We start from the raw sequence: 11,819 nt of genomic DNA, 5'->3' as shown, positions 1-11,819 counted from the left end.
CCCACCCCACCACCACCACTATCACCATCAACACAGCCCCCACCACCAACACAACCCCTTTCTCCAGCTCCCATGTCTGTCACACACTCCCTCTTCTTTCCCTCCATGTGTCTCTTCATCTCTCCATCCTTCAACACAACCTTGTCATGTTGTCAGTCAGAGCAAGGATTTGTCACTCCTGGAGACGGTTGCTTAGCACCACTGGAGCCAACTGAACTCTCTTTGTGTTCTTGTTTTTTTTTTTTTTTTTTTTTTGTGTTTATGTGTCTTTTTGAAGCCGGGGCTCGAGGTTAGGTTTGAGAAGCATTGTTGGTAGATGCTGATGAGTGGTTTATACTATACAGCTATGTACATTCAAAGCTCTTTTCTAGTGTTTGCCTATTGTGTGCTTTGATCTGTTTTTATGTTTGTGCATGTTCAAGTATGATGTGTAATTGTGCAGAACTTGTGTGTTTTGAATGGCCTCTGGAGATCTCTTCTAAGTTGAATCCTGTCACGTCTAAATGGCAGACTGTTCACAGGAGACGTGAAAATCTGTATTTTAGCACCAGGCGAGATGTATGCATGGGACTGTGCTGCCTGTGTGATATGACAAGAAACATCTTCATAACGGAGTATAAAAGTGGATTGCATGTGTTGTCAAAGCGCAGGTGCTCCAAGTACATGGAAATATGACTGCATGACGAAAGTTTAAAGAAAAAAACACGCAAGCAGAGAGACTGACGTGCAGTATGTTATCCGATCTTGCAGGTGTTGGTACAGGCAGCCAGCAGACCGTTCTCCATGAGGAGCAGTAGAAGATGCCGGCTCTGCCAGCACTGCTGCTGTCAATACGCTTCCTCTGCTTCCTGCTAGTGACGATGGCGCCCCGCTCCCTCAGTCAGGCCCCTCTACTCTCCTCTGTTCGCATGGGTAAGTGGAAATGTATCGTCCAACATGGTTCAATAATAATATCAACAAACAATTTATTTATTTCATTCGCCTATTATTCATCGTCTGACCAATGCAGTTCATCTACCCACACAACTAAAATGATGAGACAAAATTGTTGTTACAGTTTCAGACGTGTTAGAAATGTTGTGAATGCCAGTCAGTAGCATTTTTCGGCGACTCAAATTATCTGGCAATCAGCTCTTTGAACTGAGTGCAACAGCATCCCAAATCATCTGTGCACAAAATTATTATTGTCAAAGCTGCAAACACAAACGTAAGCTCATTCCCCACACGCACTGCTTTCAATTAATTTGACAACAACTGAATGCATCTGTGTCATGTCTGAACGAGCATCCCGGTGCTTTCTCTGAATAATTTTGTGAAAGAAATCTTTACAAGGTCGAACCTAGAAACATTTACAGATCACTTCCAGCAAGACACAAACCTGTGAACTGCAGCTCTGACATGAATGAACAGCAGAGGTGGGTTAATCTGGCCTGTAAGTAGCTGTTAAGAACAATTTGAAATATTACATCTTTAAATAAATATGTCAGCTCTGGACATAAAGCATTTTTTCCTGGATTTTCTGTGATAGTCTAACACAAAGTAGCGAATAGTTATGAATTAGAAGGAAAACAATACATGATTTGCAAACTTTTTACAATAAAAAATTTAGAAAGTGTGGCCTGTGTTTGTATTCACTTCCCTTTAAACAACATAAGTCAACTAATTAGTATATAGAGTTCACCTGTGTGGCATTTATTATCAGATTAAATAAAGCTATTCCAGGCAGGCTACAGAGGTTTGTTACCGAACATTAGAGATCAACCAGCATCATGAAGATCAAGAAATACACATTAGACAGATCAGGGCTATAGTTGTTGAGAAGTTTAAAGCAGGGTTACATTTCACGGAGCTCTGTTCACTCCATCATCTGAAAATGGAAAGAGTGGCACAACTGCAAACCAACCAGGACACGGTGTCCACTGGTCTATCACAGAAAGTCCAAGTAAAATACGTTGATGCTTGTGATTGTAACATGACAAAATGTGTAAAAATACTTTTTGAAAGCACTGTACTTTCCTAACCCCTAGTTTTTTCTATAATTTGCTGCAGCACCTAACTGCTTTCTAGAGCATCAGAACCAAATAAATGGGAAAAAATGTTGGAACTGCCACTTCTCATCTTTGTCTGACTCCACAAGACAATTTTCAGCCATGTGCTTTTTCAGCTTGATATAAATCTTTAAAGGAATAGGACATATTGTTAAGATAACAATCATAACTCTTTAACCACTTCCAGAGTTTTGAGGTGTTTTCTTCTTACAAACAGCACTGATGGAGACTGAGTCATTAGAGGAAGTAAAAATATCAAGTTTTTCTTAAGTTGAAAACAACTTGAGTTGCTCTTATTTTCAGTGCAGTCAAAATCAAATCAAAGCCAGCCTTTCATAGCACTGAATGTTCAATAAACTTCATCCTGTACAAGAGGGATACTTTCAGCAGCTTCTGTCCACCGGCAGTATGTTTTACACATCCACTCCATTCTTAGCAAACTCATTTGAATTGTTACGACAGTGTGACGTGTTGTGAGCAAACCGTGACTCCATAAATACTTCTGTATTGTACTTTACTTGATTATAGTCATCTTCATGCCTGCAGCATGGTGTGTTCAGTGATGAACTGCTGCATGGTGGGAACTTCTGGGTATTAATAACAGCAATCTGCCTGCAAAGTCTTTTCACTTAGCCATGCCACAAGCACACGGAGGAACTGATTCACTGGGCAGCTTTTGTGCTCACTAAATAGGAGTCCTTGCAAAGGGTGAAATGTGCCTTGAACTGTACTGCCAACCAAATAAAAACTGTTATATGAAGTGGTTTTTATTTTTTTAAGCACACACTACACAGTATGCTATTATAGTCATGTACAAAAAGTGGACTAAAAAAGGATTAAAAAAAGCAGCTGAAGTTCAAAGAATATCTTTGAGAGGCTTTCAAAATGCCTGAAGAACTATTGATCACAACCTCTTTAAAAATTACAAGAAAGTCTGGCTGCTATGATGCAAAATATAAAAAAAATGAGGGATACTTTTGCACAGAGCTGAACACTGAAAGCAGGAATCAAGCCGAGCTAAGACACATGTAACATCCAGTCAGTATGTGTGCTCTAATCTGCTGATCAGGAAACTGAAATGAAAATCATGACATTACATGCACATAAACCCACACACCACACTGACACTGTGACGCTGTGTAACATTGTGTGAATGCCAACTATTGGTCACACCATGTGGGTTTTTCCATCTCTTTCAGGGTCATGTATGAATGAACCAGTGGTGAACATTAACACAAAAGTCACCAGTGTCTGAATGACTTAATGCTGACACCTAAACAGATCAAAAAAGTTATAATTGTTAGTTTGAAAAGAGCCATAAACACTGGTCTACGTCTAAACCTTGCAAAGTAACTGACAATAATTTTACCCTGATTGTTTTCATGCAGCATAGATGAGCTTGAATGTTTCTGGAAAAAGATCAAAAGAGACTTTCAAAGAAAGTGCAAAGTCAAGGCTCTGAATATTTATGTAAATGCAATATTTCATATTAAATATCCCCAAATCCTCTAAAAGCATGCTTTTGCTTTCTTACTGCAGTGTTTTAACATGTATTGAATAGATTTTTGAATGTTTGACACAAAATGTAGTAAACCTGGAAGGGTTTAGGAACTTTTCATAAGATCAAGAGTACAAACAAGGCGACACCAGTCACCTTTTAGCTTCCATTTGTCCAAATGTTTGCTGTGTTAATCTGTCACTCAGGGTTCAGGCTTACATTTCACACACAGGCATAAAGGCAGTTTCAGTCTTTCCACATGGCTTTTTGAAAGGCAGTAAATAAGCATATGTCTTATATATCCTTTGGATTTCTTTTATGCTTCAGATTTCCAGCTGTGTACTAAAATGAGCATGAGCAAATCCCCCCATTCTGTTGCCAGTCAGTGGTGGTGATTCATTAGACAGAATATTTCTACATCGATAATCTTGTTTAAAATTTCTATGCCTTGTCATGTTTTTTTTGCTTTGCTGTTTTGACATTCCTCCTTCCCTCCATCCCTCTCTCCTCTCCTTTTCCTATATTCTCTGTTTGTCTCCCTAGCGGCGATTCTGGATGACCAGTCTGTGTGTGGGCGCGGGGAGCGGCTGGCGCTGGCCCTGGCCAGGGAGAACATCAACAGCGTGATCGAGGGTCCGGCCCGAGCCCGAGTGGAGGTGGACATATATGAGCTGCAAAAAGACTCCCAGTATGACACCACAGACACCAGTGAGTGGAAATAATACACTAAAGAAGAGCACTGGATCAGTTTTACACAGTACAGCAGAGAATAATAAAGTCTAGCAAAAACCATTAGAGTCCACATGAGTGTAGTGTCTCATCAGCACAAAGAAAAGTGACCACAACAGATGCAGGTGCCTTATATATGTAATATTTATATCTGTTATTAGCAAATCTTACCGAGTAGAAAATGAATTGTATTTCAAAATGTATATATTTTTGTTTAGTCTTGTTTTGAAAGGCCGATTCTTTATGTGCAAAGACCTAAAATAATGACTGGAATGATAAAACACCACCACTTTTGTGGGATTTGGAGCCAGAAGCAGCTTTTGCTTATTTGTTTACGTGTCACTGGAGAGCAGTAATGGGCCACTAAGACCGCCTCATTAAAAAACAGTGGACCTGTGCCCTCCAGTAACATCTGGCACTGTGTGCCATTCAGGCTATGATATAAACAAATCATCAAATAGCAAAAGCAGATCAGCAGCACATAGGCCTGGTCTGTGAAAATTCAGAGTTAAAATAAAATCTTTGGACTCAGCAAAGACAGAAGTAACGCTGAACTGAACCACCGAGGAGACGCAGCCTCCCTGCTCCTTTTGTGTAGGTCATGGACCCTGCTACAAGCTATCGCTGCAACGTCTCTGTGCGCCTGCTTGAGATGCAGGCACATGTGTGTACGCATGTGTCCTTGACCGACGAGCAGGAGACTCTGACAGCTGGGTTTGCTGGTAGCATTTTTTTGGTCTCTGGATCAAAGAGCTCATCTCACAGCAACAAATGACAGAAGCATGCACACACTAACCCACACATGCACGCACACACACATTTCTTATACAAAGATGCCCATCCCCACATGGGCACGATCGCAGTTTATGCACTCACTCAGTGCACACACACATTTCCACACACAGCTGCAGAGACTGAGAACTAATTGGGAAAAAAAAGTAACAGAAAGAAGGAGCTTATTGAGCACCAGAATTAAACTAAGTGACCATTTCTGCTGTGTTTGTGAAATAATTATCTGGTTAAGACACTAAAAACCCTGTCAATAAAAATGGTCACATTAGGAGAAAGCCTGTTTTGTTTAGCTGCCAACAGCACATGTTTGATTTTAATGAAATTGTTTAATGTTTTGTGAAATGCACCCTTTATTTTCTTGATGTCTTGCAAGAAAACATAAGGCGTTTGGTCGGTTCTTTACCTGTTGAAACCATAATGAATCTTATACCTTAATTAATTACTCCTCCAAGTTATGGAATTTTTTTAAAAACAGATTTATTCCATTAGGACATTCAGATGTCAGATGATAATTTAATTGCTGTGGTTTGTGTGTGCACTTGCATGAAGGACTGGACGGATTTTATTGATTTTATCCTTTCTTTGAAAGTAATTTAATGAACATCTACAACTGATAACCTTTTAGAGTTAACCCAGTTCAAAATGGCCACCACAGCAAAGCAGTCTTAGCAAACACAAAAATGGTTATGACTCAGTCACTTCGACAGAGATTGAGCAAAAATTTGGTGTGGTAGTAGCTGAGAGTAATTCGAAACACATACTCCAAGTGCTAACAGATCCCAATACTGCCTGTGCAAGATTTCAAAATTTGACCAAAACAGCTAAAACGCTATCCTTTTTCAAGATATGATTACCTTAACTCAAAACTCTGGGATGAAACGTGGCGAGACGTACAGTGTGTACTTGTACTACTTGAAGAAATGCTGGGTTTTTTAATGTGTTTAAAGGGTTTAATGCTTATATTTTATATGAGTTATACACACTTCTGTAATACTAGAGCCTGTTCAAACTTTCCAAAATAAGGTTTAGTTAAATTTGCATCACTAAAAGCTAATTTTTTCCCCACTGACACAAACGTGCAGTCTGACTGTCCCATTTTAGGCTGTCTCTGCTTACTCAGAGAGGAGTGCATTAATTTCAGCAGCAGATAAGAGAAAAGAATTCAAGAGAAACCAATCAAAACATTTACAATTTGAGCACATTCTGCCAAAATTATTAGTGCCTGTTTATATGGAGAGTAAGCACCATGCCAGAATTCCTACCCTTGGTGGTATTGTATTGCTTTTATTGTTTAGTGAACCTTCAATTATTCAAAATTGTGTTATAATCATTCTTCCTTTAGAAATGCAGCTATAAATGCAACAAAATGTATTTTCTAAATAAGTGTCAGAAGCTTTAGCTGGTAGAGTCTTTAAGAGCATTGTTAACGAGATGTATAGCGCATAAAATGCTTTTTTTTACTTTTAAAAATTTATGTGACAGCTTTCATTTGAAGTTCATAGACATGAGAGTTTACTCCAACTGGTCTCATTATTTCCACCATTTGATTTTCAGGAAACATAAACATTCATCAAAGCTGTCAACAAGTAAATAATGGCTGGCAGCTCACGGTCTGTTGGGCTTTTCTGCTACAATCAAACAAGTGATTAAACTGGCGTGATTATTGTTGCGTTTTACATTTTCACGTTTTTTTTCATCAGACTTCATCAGTCAGTACCTTCCGTCTAACAAAAAAAGATGGATTTATTTCAAAATATTTAACTTAAACTTTTTTTTTTCTTTTTTAGTGTGCCAAATTCTACCCAAAGGAGTCGTCTCTGTGATAGGTCCAGCCTCCAGCCCTGCCTCTGGCTCTACTGTCAGTCATATATGTGGAGAGAAGGAGGTGAGTCACTCAGACAAATATGTACAAGTCTGTTCATTTCTTGCTCTTTTTGTCTCTTAGTTGTTAGTCATCCCAATCTATATGTTCAGCTTTTCTCAAGTGTTGACTTTTTTCTCGTATGTCAAAACAACAAGTGTTCTCAATGTTTTTTCTACTCAACCTTTTCTTTTTTCCCACCCAAGCGAGTCTTATCTTCCTTTCTCTACATTTTTTCACGTTGTACGCGTTTCTGAGGAGTAAATCACAAACCACCACATTTTCATTTTCTCCTGGCCTCTCTTTGCTCTCATTTTCTCCTCTTGTCCATATTCTCCCTGTTGCAGATCCCTCATGTAAAAATTGGTCCTGAGGAAACTCCCCGCCTGCCGTACCTGCGCTTTGCCTCTGTTACTCTGTACCCCAGCAACGAGGACCTGAGCCTGGCTGTGGGATCCATCCTGCGCTCTTTCAGCTACCCCTCTGCCAGTCTGGTCTGCGCCAAGGCTGAGTGTGAGTTTACACACTGCCTGTTGTACCATCAAACAGCAAATTATGTGTGACTGCACCGCTGTGTTTATGTTTAGGTGGGCTTTAATGGGTCGGCTGAGTTCTTGCAGGCTTGTTTACCTACTTTATGTACCTTTCTGTGTTCAGCTGGAGGGTTGGCAAATTCCCAGTTTGGGCGGATATAGTTTGTAGTTGCTGGACGCTCATATTGACAGTCTGGTCACGAAGTTCAGTCTGTTGTCAGAGTTCAGAACATGGCTTATGATGCTGCCTTTTTTATTTATTACTCATCTTCTGACAAACTGTTTCTTATCTGCCTCAGAGGGTTTTAAGGCCAAACCAGTTTAATAAATATTCATGTTTGAAATGCTTCCCAGTGGTGGAGGATCATAGGGGACGTTTGAATTACCTTGTGAGGCACTCGGAGAGCTTTAACAGCATGGGGGGATTTGGGTTTGGCCACTGGCTGTCTTTATTTTCATTTTCAAAGAGTGCATTATTGATTTATGCTGCAGCCCCTCATTGAGAGTCACAGAAATAAAAAGGCTTAGCTGGATGGAGGCGGTTATGTAGAAACAGAGCTTTGTGAATATGTGACAAAAACTCCAGGAAGTGGCAAAAATCTGATCCATCCTCTGACTAATTACCAGAGTTTTTTTTTTCTTCGTCTGTTTCTTAGAGAAGCCAGGGTGGGATTAGTTGTTGAGCAGCTGTCAACTGCTCAAAGCAGCAAAATAGAATTATCCGAGAATTGAAGGCACTTAACGTAAAGAATAAGGTGGACTGGCGAAGCCTGAACAGACTGACTGACAAAAAGCTGTGACATTAAGAAAAATTGATTCGCTCATTGAGGATCTTTCATTATCTCCCCAGCAGTTAGCAGCCCTCCCGCAGTTTCCTGAAAGTAAGCCGAATTCCTTGCGGACTTGTCATTTCATTGAACTGAAAGAGCTTTGAAACAGCATCAGACATCCTTTTCAGTTTTGATCATCAGTTGAATGGGTAGATAAGAGCCTTGTTTTTCACCAGGCTTTCCCCTCCTCTGAAGATTTAAAGGTGAACGACAGGCGGATAGTTAGCGTCCGAGCTGAATGATGCAGCTTTTAACCGGTGGAGAAGCCGAGGAGCCTGTTTGCGTTGTATATTTGCCTTGAAGGTGATCTTTACAAGGTTATCGCACTCACAGACTCTGACCCACTTGGCTGCACTATCTATCGCCGTGGAGCTGGTTGCCATGGCTGCTGAATAGGTGCTAACTGCCACTCAACAGGCTTGTTCCACACTCTGAACAACTGTGTAGGTGTGTGTGGCGTGGTATGTGTGTTTTTGTGTTGTTGTTGTTTTTTTTTTTTCTTTGCCTCACTTTGTCTGAACATGTGGATGTGTTGAGTGTCAGTGTTTGCCTCCCCCTGACTGTACTGTGCGTTTGCACATGAGGGATGAATATATATGTGTGTGCAGATGTACCGTGGAGCTGCCGAGGTTCAACATCAGACAATGTTTACCACCAGACACCTTGTTTAATTCATCTTGTTTACCCCAGTGTAGAGTAGTGTTTTCGAAGTGAAGTAGACATCCTGTCTTTGACTTGGTGAGGTGAATCAAGTGTGAAGACACACATTTTATTGACAAGCTCCTCACACATGCCCTAGAAGGATACTGCAGGAAGAACTGGACATTTTTTATTACAGCATCTTAATGATATTCATGTTATGTCTCCTCCGTTAGCTTGATATGCTGCTTAATGTCCGAGAGTCAGAGATTCGGGGTCATTTCTGATGGATCCTTCTCTCACTATGCATGAGTTCGAACTCGCTATCTGAGCATAATTCCATTATGCAGTTTTCATGAGATGGATGAGGGATAGGGACAGCGAGGGGGAGCACATGGAAGCGATGGTGGCAGCATGAGAGCGAGATGAATCAAGGCAGAGAGAGGTAACTGGAGCAAAGGGCTCAGACAGAGGAGATAGAAAGGTTAGAGCTGATGTGTGTGAGAAACAGAGAGGGGAGGAGAGGAAGCTGCAAAGTGGATAGATTTTTTTTTCCCTTTCTCCTCCTCCTTTCTCAAACTAATTAAAGTTTTGGCCTGGTTCAGTGATTACCCCACTGCTTACAGAGGCGTTCTCCTCCTGATAGGCTCTGAGTTTTACCTTTTCTTTCCTCCTCTCGACTCGCTCCTCTCCTCTGTCTCCCAGATGCCTTGCTCACTTATTTACATAGCTAGGGGTGCTTTACTACGAAATTACAATTAGAAGGCAGAGGAGCAGACTTTCTAGGAATGGCTTACACGATGTCAAGTGAGTCTTGACTGCAATTGGATGAACTCATATTTAAGAGGAATTTGCGTTAAGTAGGAAATGTCATGGCTGGTGGGTTACGGTTTAGCTTTTGTTTAATGTTTGTCTCCATTGTGGCCAGTTTTACTTCATGTTTTTATTTTGTAGAGCTTGAACCTTTGCATGTATTCAGTGGTTTTGCCTTCTGACAGGTCTTAATTTGCTCTTTGGTTTAGTATTAATAAAACTATTCTTGTCCTCCACACCGTCAAAGGTGAAGTATTTTTCCTTATCTGTTCATCTCTTCACAAGAATTTTGCACCGTCTTTGCACCTTTTGCTTTGTTTGATTGAAAAAAAAATTGGTTTTGAGCAAATGTTCACACTAACAGAACATGCATTATTCAAACCGGAAACTTTTATTTAAACTGGATAACACAGCAAGGAGGAAGGGGATTACAAAGCACTCAAAGAGCACATACCCCATCTACTACCCTTCATTAATGCTAAGAAAGTCATCATCTAGATGAGTGGAAAGCCTCCATGAATTCTGGAGGAAACCTACAACCTGTCTTGGTAATCAAGTACTTTGTGTAAAAACAAAACTAACTTTATTTATCCTCAGAAGTAAAATTAAGTCGATCATAAAATGTCTTTTTGTCATTCTTCCAACAATTTTTCATTTTTTTATGCAATCTGGAGTTGTTTACAGATGTACACCAACATTAAAACAACAAAGATTTATAACTACTTGCATTCTATTGCTTGGGCTCTTGTTCAGGTTCTTTATTTTCTGTGCTTTTTTTGGTTTTAAGAAGCTGCAAGCTGAATTTTCTATAGATTTGACTTCTTCCTCCAAATCCTTTCGATGCTCATTTGAAATTGGATACGGGATGGTAGAAGGTTAATGCCTTTGGCTGTTTGTTACTTTATTCGACTTGTTTCTGAGCATTTTTTTTTTTTTTTGCAGTGTGACGAGGTGCATTATCCCGCTGGGAGAAGCTGCTGATTTCAGAGATTTCAAAGCAGAACGTTGTGTTTTAACAAGGTGATCAGTGTTGGCAGCTTCGGCGCTGCTGATTGGCATATGCTCTTGTTGTCTGGTTGCCATGGTGCCGGCACTGTGCATTAAAATGTCATTGCAGTTCCTGTCGAACCTAGAAAAAAACTTTGGACATGTCATGATGCAATACGCAGGTTGCAGCATGTGTGGTGTGAGAAATGAATAATAAAGCAGGAGCTCTGGTAAAAATTTAAAGAGTTCGTATTTTTGCAAAAAGAAACAAAAATACAGTATTTTGTGGGTTGAAGAGAGACTCTTTCTGATGTTTTACCTTCGCCTCGGTATTTCATGCTCCAATTTCAAGATGGTAAAAAAAAGATCCATGCTTGTAATGTGACATATAAAATTTAACAGCAGACACTCAAGTGTGTAGCTAATTAAAAAAAGGACACATTTAAAACATATGGGCTTATCTCATTAAAACCCCACCAGTATGTACTGTATGTACAGTCCATGTATCTTTAGGGGGTGTGATTAAAAACTGATAAAAATGAAAGGCCTACCATTCTTTGAAGGAATGCATTTCACTCATCTACTTTTATGAGAGTTTTAACTCAAGATTGCCGCTGCAGCCACACGTTGCAAGATGTGTTCATGCTCGGAGTTTGTATTGAAAATAACTCTCACTGATTATCTGTAATTCTGAGTAAGTTATAGCCATTTATGTGTTGGTAAAAATAAATTAGCTGTGGCAGACATCTTGAATTGAGTCGACTCCAAATGTCAGTCAGTTGTAGATGCACATCCAATGATTATTTTCTGAAGGTTTCATTAAAATCTGTCCAGTGATTCATGAGATATTTTGCTAAAAGTAGAGATAAATTAACCCCCCCAGACATGGGCAAAATTATCACTCATTATCACTCCGCCGTCGCCTTAAGCATCCCGCGATAGTGTGTTGAGGTTTACATTCATCTCTACTCTAAGCTGTGCAGTTCCTGCAGAGTCACACGTTTTAGGAAAAAGTGAGCTTTTTTTCACTGTTTAGGCATTGCAGATGAAATGTAAAGTGTATTATTTAAGTCGAAATCTAATTACTTG

General features: G+C 39.9%; 1 protein-coding gene across 3 annotated transcripts in view; it reads left to right on the top strand.

The window, feature by feature from the left end:
* The window catches only part of grik5 (glutamate receptor, ionotropic, kainate 5), a 93,703-nt gene that overhangs the window by 55,609 nt on the left and 26,275 nt on the right, over window positions 1-11,819 (top strand). For 2 of the 3 annotated variants that reach the window (XM_017415554.2, XM_037980475.1), the window contains exons 2-5: window positions 751-912; window positions 4,090-4,254; window positions 6,855-6,952; window positions 7,276-7,441. In XM_017415554.2, the coding sequence (XP_017271043.1) occupies window positions 801-912; window positions 4,090-4,254; window positions 6,855-6,952; window positions 7,276-7,441 (541 nt within the window). In that variant the 5' untranslated portion in view covers window positions 751-800. Of the gene's footprint in view, window positions 1-750; window positions 913-4,089; window positions 4,255-6,854; window positions 6,953-7,275; window positions 7,442-11,819 lie in introns of those variants that run through there. The other variant, XM_017415556.2, reaches the window with a different exon arrangement.

The sequence above is a fragment of the Kryptolebias marmoratus genome, linkage group LG16 (assembly GCF_001649575.2).
Source record: "Kryptolebias marmoratus isolate JLee-2015 linkage group LG16, ASM164957v2, whole genome shotgun sequence".
NCBI classification, from domain to species: domain Eukaryota; kingdom Metazoa; phylum Chordata; class Actinopteri; order Cyprinodontiformes; family Rivulidae; genus Kryptolebias; species Kryptolebias marmoratus.
The sequence above is the reverse complement of the archived record's forward strand: the minus strand, read 5'-3'. Positions and strand labels throughout refer to the sequence as shown.